This window comes from Erigeron canadensis, chromosome 2, assembly GCF_010389155.1.
Source record: "Erigeron canadensis isolate Cc75 chromosome 2, C_canadensis_v1, whole genome shotgun sequence".
Lineage (NCBI taxonomy): Eukaryota > Viridiplantae > Streptophyta > Magnoliopsida > Asterales > Asteraceae > Erigeron > Erigeron canadensis.
The window spans coordinates 46,430,525-46,448,898 of NC_057762.1; the positions used below are offsets into that span (position 1 = coordinate 46,430,525).

The 18,374-nt window shown below is 35.5% G+C and overlaps 1 protein-coding gene across 3 annotated transcripts; it reads right to left on the reverse strand.

Annotated features, from left to right (window-relative positions):
• Window positions 1–1,242: 1,242 nt before the first annotated feature.
• LOC122587405 (exportin-T) lies at window positions 1,243–10,173 on the reverse strand. Of its 3 annotated transcripts, XM_043759565.1 has the most exons (14): window positions 8,027–10,173; window positions 7,848–7,937; window positions 7,643–7,747; window positions 7,490–7,549; window positions 6,884–6,946; window positions 6,709–6,804; window positions 6,372–6,536; window positions 6,102–6,275; window positions 5,934–5,999; window positions 5,756–5,854; window positions 3,094–3,240; window positions 2,826–3,002; window positions 2,689–2,735; window positions 1,243–1,559 (listed from the first exon to the last, which is right to left on the reverse strand). In XM_043759565.1, the coding sequence occupies exons 1-12, from the start codon at window positions 9,827–9,829 to the stop codon at window positions 2,913–2,915; spliced, it is 2,958 nt and encodes a 985-aa protein (XP_043615500.1). In that variant the 5' UTR covers window positions 9,830–10,173; the 3' UTR covers window positions 1,243–1,559; window positions 2,689–2,735; window positions 2,826–2,912. The 3 variants fall into 3 exon arrangements, with proteins under 3 accessions (XP_043615500.1, XP_043615502.1, XP_043615501.1); XM_043759567.1 differs by lacking the exons at window positions 1,243–1,559; window positions 2,689–2,735; window positions 2,826–3,002 and adding an exon at window positions 3,722–3,927 and having other exon boundaries at window positions 3,161–3,240; XM_043759566.1 differs by lacking the exons at window positions 1,243–1,559; window positions 2,689–2,735; window positions 2,826–3,002 and adding an exon at window positions 3,722–3,930 and having other exon boundaries at window positions 3,161–3,240.
• Between the last annotated feature and the right edge of the window lie 8,201 nt (window positions 10,174–18,374).

Below are 18,374 nucleotides of genomic sequence, written 5' to 3' on the forward strand. Positions count from 1 at the left end.
AAACTTTTAATTTAAAACAAGAAGTTAAAACTCAAAACTCTTAGAAAATTTTATGCCAAATTAAATATAACCAATATGAACATCTTTAAAAATCGGAGTATCGGACCCCACATGTGTGTCAAATATGGATTTCACATGATCAAACATATATTCTTTAAGCGATATTTTAATTGGCACGTACATTGAATGTGTTACCACTTACCAGTAGTAGATTTGGGTGAAAATACATGCACGCATCTCAATTATAACTTCATGATCGTCTTAATCTTAAAGTCCAACTATTTTAGGTTTCAAAGCTTCCAATTTCCGTAACCATTCGTAGATGTGTAAATATCATATAGATCGATCTGTACATAAAGAAAAAAAAAAGTCAAATTTTAAACTATTATTAAAACTGAAAAGAAAGAAAAGAAGAGAGAACCACCACACAATGGTGAATCACCAAAATCTTCCTACTTCTCAATTGTTCCAATAGAGTTGTTAGTTCAACAGCTCAATTCCATAGTATTTTAGACTTGTTTATCATTATTTGAGTCTTTAGCATGACCAATACTATTTTAGACTTGTTTATCATCATTTGAGTCTTTAGCATGACCGTTTTGAATACTATCACACTTGTTTATCATCATTTGAGTATTTAGCATGACCGTTTTAACAGTCATAACTAGACCGCTTCTGTGTCGTAGTCCGATGGGCAGGTCCAATCCGGTCATGAAAATGGTTGATCGTTGATATTATGAAACATGAATGATGATCTATGAAACGTAAGGAAAAAGGTTTAGGTTTAAATACGAATTTGGAAGAAGAAAAAATGGTAACGAATGACGGTTATCAGAATGGGGAAAAAAAACTAAAACTTGGAAAGAACAGTGAATCTGTATATGAGGGCTTTTAATGGATAATAATTTTGAGCCAAACAAAGAATTATATATATAAAAAAAAAAGTATCCTTAGAAAACCTCCGCCAAGACATTTGGAGGAGTAAAAGTGTGTTCATGCACGTATCTGCCTACATATAATAGTGCTATAAAATAAATAAATAAATAAGCCATTTATTTCATGAGCATATGCATTCTACTTATCCTTAGAAAGCTATGCGAATAGTTTGCTCAAGTGTATGTGTGTGCGTGCTCTCCAGAGAAAGTAACAAGCATCTACAAACCACCTGAATATACTGCAATATACGTCTTCAGATTCTTGTTATAACCCATCCCGGCCTGACCAGAACACAAACAGAGACGATGCTAAAACACATAATGTTTACATTGGCAAAGCATGATTTCAAACAAAAGGCGTTACATGAAAGATCAATAGCTTCCAAAGACAGATTGTAACAATGCCAAGTAGACTTGGATTTAGATTCACCATTAACTCGTCTGTGGACATGGGATGTAGGGTAAGAGTAGAACCGTTCGCAGAACAAAATTTAATTATAAACCCAACTAAAGAAGATTGTAGAGCATACAGGTAACAAACTGATCAGGGAAATACAGATGACCATTCATGACAAAACTTCTTTTCTTGACAGGTCAACATAAGAAACTGCTTGAAATTTACACCTGCAACAAATACCAAATTAAATAAATTAAATGTCCGATGTCCCTAACCATATTGGAAAAGATTCAATTGATTGATTGAGATCCTTTCAAGTTCAGTAAAACATGACCGGTGACGGGTCAGTGATTGAAAACCATGAGGTTCCTAAATCCATTTAAGATAATAAAGTGAACAGTTGAGTCGTGACGGTTATTAATATGAAACTAATAACATATAGGCAACACTAATAATAAAAATTAACAATGATAATAATAATTATTGTGCCAGCTTAAAGGAACTGAAATGTTAAACTAAGTGTATAATTACAGGCCTTCCACAGATAGAGGCATACTTGGCATTTATAAGAACTGAAAGTTAGAGGTGTTCAATATTGAGCCAAGCTAAACTAAGCAAGCTTCAGACATTAAATTTGTATAGGCTTACGAGCCTAAACGAGCTTCTTTTAAAGACAATCCAATATTTACATACTGTATATCTATAATTAACATAGGCATAACAATAGTTTTATTTGGTTAACGGTTAATTTAGCAATAACATTAATTTCTATATAAGTATTATTAAATTTAAAATTGTGTACATCATGTGATATGCAGTAGTTATGTTTAACAAGGTAGTTCCTGTAAAAGATTACTTAATTTGCATCTTAAAGAAATCCAAATTCTGAGACGTTCAGACGTCAAGGGATGCTACCATAAACAAGGCCCCCCTGAACTCAGGCATGCAGATATACTTGGTATTGCAGCTGCTCACATATAATGCAGGTCTGGCAGTTTAAAGGCAAGTGAGTAGTTTGAAAAGTGAGCAATTGTGGAATGGCTGGTCTTGTTTGGTCATACGGGCTTTTTTTCATGGTCAATAGTAGGATTTTTAGGTGGTATAGGATTGAATAATTGATCTGTTGATGGATTGGTGTACGGAATTAAAGATATTTGGTTATGGTTTTTGGTTTGTAAATGGTGGGAACATTCACCATGGTTAATATTTGAATGTTTGTAATATGTGGTTTTTTGTGATCAATAAAATAAAAGGAGGTGCTGCCTTTAAAAAAAAACTGAAAAATAAACTTAAGAGGATATTTTGTTTAACAAGCTTGAGAGAATCTTAATCCTCATTATAGTTATCCTTGCTTACCTCACTGTAATGGAGAGCCAGATAAATGCTATATACAGGGCAAAAACCTGCACATATTAAGAAGTAAAAATATATAGCACTGTCTAATGAAAAACTATGAGCTTTGGAAGATATGCGTGATGTGCTTAATAACAAACCTCTTGAGAACAAAATTTTAGCACCGCAACTGGTAACAGGAGCAACACATGAACCATTGGTGATTAACTTCAACGGTTGAGATCATGCTATCTGAAAACAAGGCTTCCATTCTGTTGCACTCTCAAACTCTCAATTAGAGATTGATAGAACAGCTTCAGTGACTTCATATCATTACCCTGCAAAGATCAACGCCATATATAACTCCCATTGTCATATAACAAATACAAATATTCCAGATCATAGCATTTATACATATAGTAAATGCACCTGCAATTTCTGACAGTACTCCTCTGCTAAATCTTGAGGGCAATGTGCGGCAAGAAAACCTTTTGATACAAAGTTAATGAGAAAATCGTTGCCAAACCTCTCATACATAACCTTCTGAGCCAACACAATTTCTCCAAATAAAACAAGCTGCAAACAACATCCACGAAAAACGCATGATTTAACTGGCAGTTAATATAAATATTCAATGTCAAAAAATTTACACAATAGATAACGGCAAAAACATAGAACAAGAGATCTCTATTTTTACACAAAGCGGACTAAAACTTTGCCAGATAATATGCACAGGCACGCATAGCACATGCAATATACAATTATACTCATGCTGTAAAAAATATATACTTTAGAATTCTAATCATATTATATATATATATATATATATATTGCCACCGGTGAGTGGGAATTTATATTATTTACGTCCATCCGATCAAAAAGAAATTTAATCACCACCGTATAAACCCATCCATTTAAAACGGATGGTTGGTTACTAATAAAATAAAAACGTGGACAAAGTAGCAAAGGTAAACAACAACCGAAACCCCTATCTTTTAGCCCTAATATTATTGTTCACATATATTAATTTGATGAACTGTATGTCAACCTTAATCACCTGCATTAAGCCCAAGTTAATATGTGTGCAGGAAATTGAGAATAATGTTGCGGACGTGCGGTAGTCTTTCCCTTTATTTCAGTGATGTTTGTTAGTGATATAATGGATCAATCAATTTCCCCGATTAGCACATGTAGTGGTTGAAGTAGTTGAGCATTTTTAGCATTCCTTTTCCTATTTAAAGCCATCGTCGATCGATGTAACAACTTCTGTACCATTTTCAATGCAATACAAAAAAATCACTTGTGCTTTCAATTTAATCCCCCATTACAAATATGGAGTTTCATGTTATTTTATACAATGGTGAGCGTTAATCAAAAGTTGGCAACATCGATATGCATCCTACACCTGAGTTTGAGGAGTTTTGAACAATAATATCTAAGGTAGTTGGTGTTTCACACAATAACTTGACGACCTATTTTGTAGACAACCATAAGAGAATGGAGATTCCACTCAGAAACCGAAAGCTTCAATTCTATTCAGCATTGTACAAGAGGATGGTGATTCCACTCAGGAACTAACCGAAAGCTTCAATTTTGATCAGCATTGTTCAAGAGAATGGTGATTCCACTGATCGACTAACCGAAATCTTCTATTTTGAGCAACGAGAAGGGCTTGCAAATTGTGGTCCTTTGTTTGATTAATATAATTTTTCCATCAACATGTCCCACCAATTTTTCTTTTAAATAAACCTTCAGGATTGACCACTGTTGATATTAAATTTCATTATATTTGTATTTACTTTTGGTTGCTTAAAAAATTATTATTCTTGAATTTCATTACGTTTAGTATTTATAGTTGGTTGTTTGTTGTTTACTATTGGATGTCTCGATCTAATTAGATGAGCTTAATTATTCTTCTTGAATTTCATTATGATTAGTATCCTGCAGGCATGGTTAAGAAGAAAGTATGCACATGAAAGAAAAGTCAAACAATTGTTTGCGGCAAAAGACTTGCAGGTTTTCAAGTGAACTTTTAGTGAGATTAATGTGGTTAAATCTTTCAATTATAAGACTACAAAATTTTAACAACAATGTACTCCAGTCAAATATAAACTTAATAATTAAAGACACTTACATCATATCATATATTTTAAAAAAGGTAATTAGTTCAATTATTTTTTTAAGTGACGACACATTAATATGGAGGGTTTAGATGGGTTTGAGTAATGGGTCAAAATGTATACGCATTAATATGGGTCCGTTAGAGAAGCAGGTCAAACGGATATTGTAAAACTTAATACCATTCAGCCATTTAATGTGACCATGTGCGTCGGATTAAAAGGCTGCAATAGTATTATCAGAAGATGTGTTAAAAAATAGCATTATTGTTTAAAACTAACTTCAAAATGCAAAGCTACATATTCAAAAACAACCAACCACAATTTGCAAGTCCTTATACAACAAGAGAAAAGGTTTGATTGTAAATTATAATTATATTTAGAAGTCATGGATAAACTTTGATACTTTGTTGTTATATGAATAAATTTAAAATGAAATACGCGTTATAGCATAAAAACTAGGCGCGAACAATTAGTACAATTCTCCCTTTTCAGTTCATACATAGGTGAAGCATGTACTCGAGCTTGATGACATTCTAACCAAACATTCTATTTGAGTTGCTATATAGCTATGTTTAATTCAAATGTAAGTTATAAAAGACTTTTATAAAGTGTAACCCGAGCTACGCACGGGTATTGTTCTAGTTATTAACTTGGTGGTAGCTTTTTTTCCAATGAAGATAGATGTATTGTCAATATTAAACTATACGTAAGCCAAACAAGGGTTTCGGTTGACTCAAGTATTTAAGTCAAGCTACCAATTACTATCTTGTGATCTTGTCCATTTTCACCAATATAAAAATGGCAGCAAATTGCAATATACTTAGTCAGCTTCAAACTGGAAACACTAATACGGCCAAGCAAGCTAAGATGATTTCTAAGGTAAGAAGAAATTACTAAGCTTTATATACTCTAATTCCCATTGAAATGCTACATACTAAATCAGTAAATCATAACAAGAATAAAAAACTTACAGTACTTGCATCACGAAACTCAAAGGACTTGTCAAGAACGCTGTACAAACAACAGTTTGTTGCAAAAGCTTCAATCACGAAGCTTTGAAAACCAGGTACCTGCATACCTTGCCATATTAGGTACACAATGTAGTTACCAAATTACCATCCTAGGAGAAACATAAAGGTACTACATTACCTTCTCTTCACCAAAGGGCCTCGTGCACCAATCTTTAATCAGTTTTATAAAAATTTGTACACATGCCTGAAGTTATCACGTCAATATTTCATAAGATAATGTTTGATTTAAAAAAAGGAAGGTAATGGATACACAATAATTCAAGAAATTATAATAACATTTTCAAACCTTTCGAACAACTAGATCCTTATGATTACAGGAAGTGAACAACAGTAACTGCATCATCGAATCCAAATAGACTCGGCCTTTAGGAGAAAGGAACACCGATGATAAATCATGCGTTGTCACCACATGAAGAAAAGTATAGAACGTCCGTTGAAGGTCTTGCAATTCACGAATTTCCTAGAACAATCATACAATGTACATACACTTTATATGAAAACAAGTGAAATATGAAAGTACAAGTCTAAACTAGACTGTAGGGGGTAGTTCATGTACCTCAGTGTTGCTCCCAGGTCCGGAAGGAATTGTATCCCTCGGCAGAATGCTAAAGATTTTAGCCGCAATAACAGGGTACACATTCTCCAAAATATCTTGGACAGAAGTATTGAATTTGCATATAAGTTGATTGAGTAATACAATAAATCCAACGAGTTCCTTTGGCTGCATGATGAATGGTAATTAGAGATGACAGCACTTACAAAAAGATCAAATGGTTTAAACTTAATATACAAATGTAGATGACTTTAATTGCCCGAGAGAGAGAGAGAGAGAGAGAGACAGAGAAGGGGGGGGGGGGGGGGGTATAATTCCATATAAGATATATTATTAATACCTCACTTTCAGCAAGCAACTGCTCCAAAGCCTGAGGAAGGTATGGAAATACAGATGATCCTAAAGTCTCCACCATCCGGTGGATAAATGAGGTAACCTAAGCAAAAGATGGTAAACATTCATGTAAACAGCAAATGGTATCGGATATTAAAGTAATGAAAACTTCTCAAACATACCTTAGAACGCAAGGTTTCTACTTTTGGGAAGATCACAAGGATTTGCAGAAGCACATCCAGCGTCTGTAGCAAAATAGTAAAGGCAACAATATATTATGATGGTTGCGGATGAGAGATGAACTAACTTGGAGTAGATTTTGCTCATAAATTTACTTCATGTGAATCCAGACCGACATTGTATATTAAGAAACAAAACTATCCTCACAGAAGGATATATTTCCATTGTATGCATAACTAAACATAGCAAATGCTTGTTACTACAAAATAGACTAAATTAATCTAGTGAAGAAATCTAGATAAGTAAACTTTTTTACATTTTTTTTAGAACAGCAATCTATCCTACTCGTACTCCTAAACTACACGATACCTAGAATGCAACCTAGGACCTCCGAAAACCCCCCAATAATCCACCCCAACAAATATGGAAAGAGGGACTCAAACCCATGTGGATCCTCTCACGGTCAAAGACCTTACCAGTGGGTCACCAACCCCATTGGCTCTGGATAAGTAAACTTATTGAGCTCTCAAAGTCTCAATTGTAATTAAGAACAGAAGGATGCATGTCTAATGAAAGATCTGATGAAATTAAAATTAGGTTTTACCAACCTGCTTGAACATGAGACCAATAGCAGGGCGACTGGCAGTTACAAGACGCTCGCTGAACCCCTGTGATTATTAGGACAATAGTATACATGAGACACGGAGTATCATTTAAGAAAAACACAATACATATACTGGGATAATAATGGATATCGGAACCTTGCTTAATGCATTTATAGCCATGATTATTTGCTGAATATTGACAATTTTTGATAAGGACTCTTCTGAGTTTAGTCCTCTGGAACTCGCAATCAAAATCTCAACCTAATTCATTAGAATATTCACATGTATTAACATCAATCAGCATAACAATAGATATATAATAGATCGATTTTATGTTTCACATGTCAAGTCAAGGTATGACCTGTTGACAAAGAGGAGTAAGCAGAGATGACAAGTACTCTGTTTGCTTTTCCAGTGGTACATCTTCCATTCCAATTAACAACCCAATCGCCTGCGAGCAAATATAAAAAATAATAATAATAATAAGCTGCATGAAGTCAAAGGGATTTCAAATTTTTTTTATAAAAGAACCACAATTACCTCAAAGATATGACTGCCATCTTCAGATCCAGAAAGTTCTTTTGATGGATAATCCATACTCGTGAACTGAGAAACTATATCTTGCAGGCTTTGCAGAATCGTTTCAATGAAAGGCACAAGCTTTGCTTTGAGCAGTTTCACAACTCTCATAAAAAGATAACTTGCTCTTCGACTCACGTTCACCTTTGAATGGTGTATACCTCTGTCATCAAGAAATGCTGCCAAAACTGCAGGAATATACTGATTATTCTCAAGAACAAACTTCATGTATCTTGTTATTGTATCGAGATACACCAAGGCAACCAGCCTGTTAGAATGGCAAGGGAACTTGGTTGATAAAAGCATGGGTACTAGTTCTCTCAGGATCCCAGTACCAGTTTTCATCGCATCTTCACTTAACGATTCCCCATACGCGTAAAAAAGAGACAAAGCCGCCTCTACTTCTTCAACATTAATGTCCAGAGACGATCCCACGGCACTTGATAGTGAGTTTCTAATGAATATTTGGGTAACATCAGGTGCCACACGGCCTACATTACGTAGCAAGACAAGCAAATCTTTCCTATGCTCCGCCATCCGATCTTCCTCCTCTTTGCCTACTTTATCCAACACATCTAGATTCTCACGGTACATGGGATCGAACCTAATCTGCATACGGATAACCTCTAAGATCTGACCCACATGAAAAAGCTGAGTTTCGGTCAATGGTGAAGAGGTCTTCATTGTGGCAACATATCCAGAAAGAAACTGGACAGTACTGAAAGTTGTGTCGATCTCACAGTTTTGCATTACATAAAAAACTGACGGCAAAACTTCATTCAGGAGATCAACTGAAGCTCTTTTGAGATCTTCAGTTTTCAGATTCTTCAAACAATCAAGAAGCTCAGAAGCATATCCAGTCAGCAAAGATGCCAAGCCCGATACAAAGTCAGAGTCCACATCACCTGCTACTAAACCAAATAACCGATTCATTTGTAGGCTCTGCAAGAGGGTAAGCTTAGGTTGTTGGTCCATGCGTTTAGAAACCACGGCAAGAACACAACCAGAAGCAGCACATCTAAGCTGATCATTTACTCCGTCTACCAACATCAACTCAAATAGCAAAGGAAGGAAAGTATTGTTTGCAATTAAACCGATTTCAATCCAAGAAATATATCTCCTCATTGTATCCAAAACAAAGGCACACAACTCAGGATCGGAAATCTTATACAAAGAAACAATCTCATACCACGCATGAACAATCGGATTAACACACTGTTGTCTCATTGCGTCCTTGATTTTGCCGGAGATGACACCTTCCTCTGCGGTTCGTGGATAGTCCTGGCTAATCAGCTCATCGTCCAGAGCATTCAAAAGCCGACAAAACATATCAATCACAACACCACCTCTACTCAAATTAGGCAAGAAATCAAGAAAAACGGAAGACCAAACCAACGGATACTCAAAATAAATCAAAGTGACCAAGACCTGAGCAAGTTTATTCTTTACATAACCAGGCCCATCCAAAACATTATTACCAACCGAATCATAAGAGGCCATCGAAAACACAGACTTCCTAACGAAACTCTTCTCCTCGGCACTCATACCGGGGTATCGAGCACGCAGAACCTCGTGCAGACATTGTAAACACCAAAACTGAACTTGAACAAGCTTAGTAAAACATAAACGCTCGATACATATACTACATATAGATTGATTATCTTTTATTTGTTGACAGAATGCAACTGCTTGCGATTTCAACACCGCCGTCACCGTTCCGGATTCATCGAATATAATCAGTATCGCTTTTTCCAGATCATCCATCTTTTTTTATACACAAATCTTTCTTTATATATCTATATATATATGAATACAATAATATCTATCTATCTCTCTATCTATATCTATATAGAACCCTAACACATCGATAGGTATATAATATAGATACAGCGTTACCTTATTTTGATATATGGATCTTTAGGTACACATGAACTAGGACTTGTTATCAAATCAAAATAATAATGAAATTAGAAAAGAAATATTACATACGTAACGTAATAATAACAGTGTTGTCTGTGTGTGGTTTTTAGGGTTTTCAGTAAAGATTAGGGATTTTGGGAGTGACAGATGAAGGGAGGGTTTTATTAATTAATTAATAAAGAAGAAAAGAAAATAGAATTTTTAGAATGTATTTTATAGACTAAACGCCCCGCCATCCATAAACCTATGTTTTTTTTATCTTGGTTGTTTCTTTGAGTTACTTATTAATTTGTTACTTTTATGTTGTTTAATATGCTCAATATGGTTGTTTTCATATTTGTATTGTCAAACATGTTTCTAAAATATCGGTAGGGCGCATGATTGATACTCGTTCGTCCCGAATAATAGCCGGACCCAGCAGACAGGTATTTCTTTTTCTCATAACCTCGGCAGACAGGTATGTTTTTCTAAACATTTTGCTTTTTCCGTCGTGCACTCCTTTGTGGCCGGAGGTCCCTATGGAAGCAGTCTCTCTACCTTTGGAAGCAGTCTCTCTACAGTTTACCTCCCCCATACCCCGCGCAGAGATTGGGTTCTCTTGTTGTTGTTGTTATATATTTTTTTTAGAGTTAATTGCATAAAACGTCCCTGTGGTTTACACAAATTCGTGCTTTACATTCCTCTAAGTTTTTTTTAGTGGTTTTCATCCCTGTCGCAAGAATTATTAGCGAATTACGTCCTTTTTCTTAACGTCATTTCTTTCTTGCCATTAACAGGCTGCACGTGCCCCACATGTGAAGGCTTTTTTGTCTTTTTCTTCCTCACAGGGACGTTTTATGCAACTTGGTGTGCAAACCACAGGGACGTTTTATGCAAATTACATCTTTATTTTTTTTTTCTTTTTTTTTTTTTTAATTTCCATACTTTTTTTAAAAAAGATTATTACTTGTACATGTAACTAACTATGACTAAATATCTATGTTATTACTTATACATAAAATGACCTTTCATACCTTAATTAATAAGTGTATTTGGGTATTTATGGCAACCATATGAGCCGACACTTGTAAGTGTTTTTGGTTTTTATTATTAAAAAAAAGCTAATTACATGTGGTCATGTGGATGTAATTAACAATAACTAAATATTTATGTTATTAAAAGTTTCGTATAACATCGATGTCATGTAATGAACTTTCACATTCCGGTTATTGGATGTATTCGACTAATCAAAAACTTATACGTCGCAGCTTAAATGGTTGTCACATATCAATGTTTTAAATACCGGTAATACTGTCAGATATTTACCGGTACCGGAGGGTACCCCGGTATTTTACGTCCGGTATATTCACTATATACCGGCCGGTATTTTCGGCATTCCTGGTATATTTCGGTATTACCGTTCCGGTGTTTTAAAAAAAAGTTGAATTTTAAAAAAATTATTTTTATGATATTTTAATGTTTTTTTATTTATTTTTTATTTGTGAACTTTTTAATACTTATATTTTATTATGAGATACCTATTTGGCATTTTTTTTTAGTTGATTATAATTGTATTTTACTTATTTTTATTAAATTGTAACAAGTTTTGTATGACTTTTATACCAAAAATAAATTAAATTAAAAATAGTTTTACCGGCCGGTATTTACGGTAATACCGATAATACCGAAAAAAATTTCACACCGGTATGCCTAACGGTTTTAAAACATTGTCACATATAGTCAAGTACACTCAATAATTGAGTTATGAAAGTTCATCATATGATATTAACATATACGAGATCTTTAAATAACATAGACATTTAGTTACAGTTAGTTAAATCTACAAGTAATAATTTTTTAAAAAAATATGAAAATGAAGAGAAAAAAAAACATAAAAAGTTATTTGCATAAAACGTCCCTGTAGTTTGCACACCAAATTGCATAAAACGTCCCTGTGAGGAAGGAAAAGACGAAAAAGCCCTCACATGTGAGGCACGTGCACCATGTTAACAGTTCGAAACTAATGGCGTTAAGGAAAAGGACGTAATTCGCTAATAATTCTTGAGACAGGGATGAAAAACACGAAAAAAGACTTAGAGGGATGTAAACCACGAATTTGTGTAAACCACAGAGACGTTTTATGCAATTAACTCTTTTTTTTATATAATAATCTATTAGGCTTGTCACATATCTTTTTAGATTTTATAAAAATAAAATACAATGTAATGTTTTTTCTTGATAGTTACCTAATTAAAGGAGTATATTTTGTAATTAATATTTAACCCCTAACATGGTTTAATAGTCATTAGCATTTACTAGTATAAAAGTGATTTTTTTTGTTGTTGATGTTATTCAAAAAAATAATTATTTAAATAGCTGATATTTGACAATAGCATAGACGATATGTTTGCTTTCAACTAATGGGTTCTCACGCAATATTCCGACAGTAGTAGTAGTGGTGTGATAGTGGCATTGTGATTAGTGGTTGTGGTGGAGGCAACGTGTGATGGCATCGAGACGAGTAGTGTAGGTTATCAATGTAAAGATAATTGATGTAAAAAGAAGATAACGTATTTATTTTAAAAGTTGAGAACTAGATATTGTAAAGTATTTTATTAAGCGTACTTGTGATATATCAAAATTCTACTTTTTAATGTATATAAATCAAGCCAGCTTTGACAAGGAAATATAAAAGATGCATTTGATCTTGACATTTAGTAAAATCATTATAGAAAGAAAAAAAAAAGCCTACATTTTAATGTATATAGATTTAGTGACATTTAAATTGACTTGTATTAACATACTAGCAATACATGAGAATTCAAGAGCATAGGCATGTTGTATACGTGACAGAGAGTATTAAACTCGATAACTTGCACAAGATGTTTACTTGGGCATCAAGTTTACGTATGTTGATTGCTATTGACATAGGCCTAGTCTTCTTTTCTTGATCACCAAATAATGCTTTCTAAATCACTAAAGGGTGGTATATCTATGTCTCTGGACTAATCTTTATCTCCTTTTTAAAACATTTTGCGTAATGGAGTAATAAAAACCCGATCACCAAATAATACTGTAATATTGTAATACTCTTTTAGTCTTTAATAGGTATAGGTATAGTCGTATTAAGGTATTTCACCGATAACTGAAGTAATAAAAACCCATTCCCTAGGCGGGCCTTAATTAGTTTAATCTCATGACATAAAGTAAACAGTAGTCGTGCCCAGAAGTCGGTTTTCGACCCAAACCGGACCCGACCCGGTCCAAATCGGTTGGTTGGGCGTTGACCTAATTTGGCTTTGACCGAAAACCCGAACCGGTTTGAAACCGGTTTTAAGGGTGGAATACCCGACCCATTTGGAACTGATTAGGGTTGGGTTGGAACCGGGTCGGGTCGAAACCGATGGCTCAAACTGATTTCTTTTTTTTTCTTTTTTTTGCAAAATAAGTCCTAACAGCCGTTAAAAGGAGGCCTAACGCCTGTTAGCAAGTGGGAGTATGGACCTTCAGTGTCTAACGGCCATTACAAAAGTATTAACGGCCGTTACAACCTCTTTTTAACTACGTAAATCGATTTTGGGCCACTTGATTGCTAATACACCGAGCCTTAAGACCTAAAATACCTTCATAATGATAATATCTAGTGAACTAACACAAAAATTTCCAAGTTATTTCACAAAAAGCACTTGAAAAAAATGAAAACTCGCTAATAATTCATTTAACGGTCGTTTAGGGAAATTTTTTTTGAAACGGGCGTATTTTAAGGGTGTTTTGTCAAACAAGTTTTTGAAAAAAAAAATACGAAACCAGTGAATCCGGTTTTTGAAATACCGGATTCAAATATTCTTTTTAAAACCGGTAGGATTCGGCTAGAATATTTGAATCCGGTATTTTAAATACCGGATTCGACTTTGATGTGACACAATCTGACATTGCATGTTGACCTGAACAGTGGATGTCTTCACGTACTTCGAAACCGGTATTTGAAAAACCGGTTTCGACCTAACCCTAACACGTGTCTTAGCCAGGTGATACCCTAATTGATGTGATGTGACGGTGGTTCAGAGGTGTAGGGAAGGTGGCAGTAGAGGGCAGTAAAGTGACAGTGACGTGACTATGAATCCGGTATTTCAAAAACCGGATTCAAGTTGAGACAAAAAACCCCATGCAACCTAACAGACTTTCTACTGTATATATACATGCATATTTACTCATAGATGGTCACACAAAAACATATATTTCTCATATAAGTAACCAGCAATTTATCAAAGCAACATTTTCACAATCAAAAATGACATATATTAATGTTAGCTGTGTTCCTAGAAACCCAGAGTTGTTGTGGCTACAAGCTGCAGATGAACATCGGTCATACAACATCTCCCATGACCGTGCCCTGACAGAAGAGCCATGTTGCAGAAGAGGTGATGGAGGGCTTAACAGACAACTGCAAGATGGTGTGCCTAACGAGGTTGTATACTATATCAAGAGTGCTGGGTTTTACGAATTCTTCTAGGCATATACATGCCAACTTGATCATTCTTTGATCATCGCGTTGACTGAGCGATGGGGTCCGGAAACCAACACGTTTCACCTTCCTGTCGGTGAAGCGACTGTCACCTTGCAAGATGTGCAGGTGATATGGGGTTTACCCATACAGGGACCACCGGTGTGTGGTCAGTGGGTTACAGAGACCTGAAATGTTGAATATTGGAAGAATTTGTGTCAGGAGTATCTGGGTATTTACCCGGAAAATGACGACTTGCGCAAAGGTCGGATGAAATTTAATCGGTTGGCAGGTACGATTACTTTTGAACATTGGGACCCGAATGATGAGGAGCGTTGCAAACAAGTAACTAGACGGGTTATTCTAGCTCTTATTGGTTCGCAGCTTTTTCCTAATTCTAACAGCTATGATGTTAGTCTTAACTATTTGTCGTTTCTGGGAGACCTGAGCATAGCGGGTCGAAGGAGCTGGGGTTCAGCAACCCTTTGTTGTTTGTATAGGAATTTGTCTAAGGGGACTTGGCCTACTAGACAGGGCATTGATGGACCGTTGTTGTTGTTGTAGTATTGGGTGTGGGAAAGATTCCCACGCATTACCCCACGAGTCCCGCCATACAAACCGGATGACGGAGAAGAAGGAGAGGTGTATGATTACGGAAGTTGTTTAGCAAACAAGTGGTGTGGAGACCACTCAAATCATGATACACCGGTACACTGTATAATTTCGTTTCGTTCTTTTTTCAATGCGCTCACGCCTGACCAGGTAATAATTAATATGTTTTAATACGTTTTAAGTTATATGTACTTATTAATTTCTAAGTTATAATATGTTATAATCTTTTAAGTTATATAAATTAATACGTTTTAATATCTTTTAATACTTTTTAATTAATGCAGTTCGAATGGACTCCGCATACCAACTTCATCAACATACTCCCCGCGAGTTGTAAGACTGGTCGAAGCATATGGAGATACATGGGTCCCTTGATTTGTTGGGAGGAAGTGGAGGTTCATCTAGGAGATAGAGTTGCTAGACAGTTCGGCTTGATACAAGCCATTCCTGATAATGATGCTTTGGTGGCCCCAGCACAGCATAAGACCCTTATCAAAATGCGAAAAGCGAGGGCCGATTACTGTGAAGTACACGCCGACTATATCGACCAGTGGAACAACCGGGCGCAGTGGATCCACCACGGAGACCGAGGGACCACCTGTGCACCAGGCTATATGCAGTGGTATTTGGAGCGTACTGTCTTAACAATCGGTAAGCCCGGTCAGCAACAGCCTCCAGGCCAGTACCCTCAATGGGGCGTTAACCAACAATTTTATGTAAGTTTATTTTTGTTAAATAAACCTTACTACTAATAAATATTAATTTGTTACTAATATTTAAATGTGCGCAGCAAGACAGTTTGGTACAGGTTGACGAGCGAGCTCGTCTACAACAAGAAGCAAATCCGCATATAAGTCACTTGTTTGGGGATTTTAGAACAATAACGAGGGAGACATTTTCGTTGACTCAACAGGAAGAACGAATGAATTATTCGTCTTAAACTTGGCAGTTTCCTGAGCCACAGCCATTTGAAATGCCTCCCTCCCAAAGTTATCAAGCTCCTTCCAGTTCTGGTGCTGGTCCTTCTAATTGGGCTGGTGGTCCTTCCAGTTTTAATACCCAAACTGTGTTTAGGCCGACACCAAATTCAGGGTTCAAAAGTTACCAACCGGGTAACCCACAGGCTGGAGCCTCGACTTCATCAACCCATCAAATGTTCCCGGGTAATTTATTCATGGGTAGCTTTCAAACCCCGAATCATTATACCCCAAATGTAGGACCAACTAATCTGTTTGATCTCCCTCCACATCATTTTAATCCTGATTTTTATTACGGAACTGGTCCACCGGCTCGAAACATTTCTCCTTATCCGATGCAAGACTTCTCTCCTTATATTGGTTCTTCTCAACTGCCAGTTACAAATCTAGCAAATGATGAAGGAGAAGAAGAGGACGACGTGTTCGAGCCGCGAAGAAGTAACCGAGAACGTGGCAATCCACCGGGATGTGGAACTGGGGGGCATAGATAAATTATATTTATCTTGTAATTTTTTCTTATGTTTGTGTTAATAACTATCTATAATTTTTTTAATAAATATCTATTTTTTATAATATTGTTTAATTGAAATTTTATAAAAAAAAACAACATGGATATAAAAGTTACATCAACTTACATCAAATTAATACATATTCAAAATAAAAGATATCAAAACTTAGATAAAAGAAATACATAAACTTAAATAAAAATAATACATATTTGATATACTATATAAACTTTTTAACTGAAACCGTCTTCAGCTTCCAATTTATAAATTGTCGCCAAGTCGATTTTTTTGTTAACCAACTTTAACAGTTTCTCAAGTTCAGAAGTTATTTCGTCGATACTTGGTAATGCCGTCTCAAGATAATTCTTATGCATTTCTTCACTTATAATCATTCCGATGCCCTTTTTGCTTATTTCTTTTATTTTCTTGTTATGTTCGCGCTTCCTTTGTTCCATAAACAACTTACAGTCATTAATTTTCAAGTAAAGTTCATACCCGTCGCTTATATCTTCTATACATTGTGCTTTCAATGCATGAAATGTTACCGTAGGAGGTGATGATGGGTCAGATGACGATCAAGAAGCCATAACTTACAAATCGTTATGGGTTTTTAGATGTCGGATATATATGTTACAAATGCTTAAACACCCGAGTTATATATATGTACTATATTCGAAACCGGTTTTTGGAATACCGGTTTTGAAATTGATGCATGCAACCACTGTAGCCAGTCAACAGTCAACAGACTTGTCACATCACCTGTATATCGACTGAATCAATGTTGCTTTTTGAATCCGTTTTTTCAAAAACCGGTTATTGCAGGTTTGTGTCAGGTTGATGTGCAAAGTGTGTAGCATGATGTGACCGTGAATAGGGGTAATGGGTACTAAGTTCGAAACCGGTATTTCAAAAACCGGTTTCAAATCTATATATATAGCCACATTCGGCTGGTTCTAGCAATTTACCAACTAAAAAACCCTCCAAAGAATTTCATAAATTATATCTAAGATGGCAGGTCCTTCTGGTGCTAATTCAGTTCCAAATCTCACCCGGTTTGGAGCACAAGAGAGGGTTCGGATTGACGGTATTGATGATAAGAAGTGTAAAAATGAGGTGACAACTTTAATTGATCATTTGAAGGGGAAAAAGTCGGAGTATGAGGCTGAGATTTTTGAACATGAAAGAGTGGTACAACTGTCCACAATAGACAACAGGTACTTGTACTACCTGCGAGAGAAGGTCCAATGGTTGCAATTAAGCATTAAGCATCTTACTTTTGCTGAGTCCTCAATGACAAGCATGATTCAGCACCAGACTAGCTATCATCATGAATTTGGCCCGGTTGGTAGGCGACCTGATGGTTACGTGACTGATCTGGGAGAGGAATACGCCGAAGACCCCGAAGCTGCAGCCTCACCTGACTATGAGGCCGGTGAATACATTCACCGTAATGATGGTGACAGTCACGTAGACTCAAATGATTCCCGATTTGGTTCGCCATATTATTCGGTTCACCGTAACGATTGCAACCTTTAAGTTATACTCTTTTTGTAATCGTTTTCGTTCGGAATAAAATAAGTTTTTTAATTAGTATTTAATGTTGTTTATATGTTGTTTTATAATGCTTTTAATGTTATTCTGTTTTAAAATAAGTGGCCAAAAAATACGAAGATGACGTAAAAACAAACATAAATTTCACAAATTTTCATACATGAAAACGGCTAAGAAAAGATAAACTTAACGGATTAAAACATCAAACAACAACAACACACAATAACAGAAAAAGAAAAACGACAACATTATTGCCATAT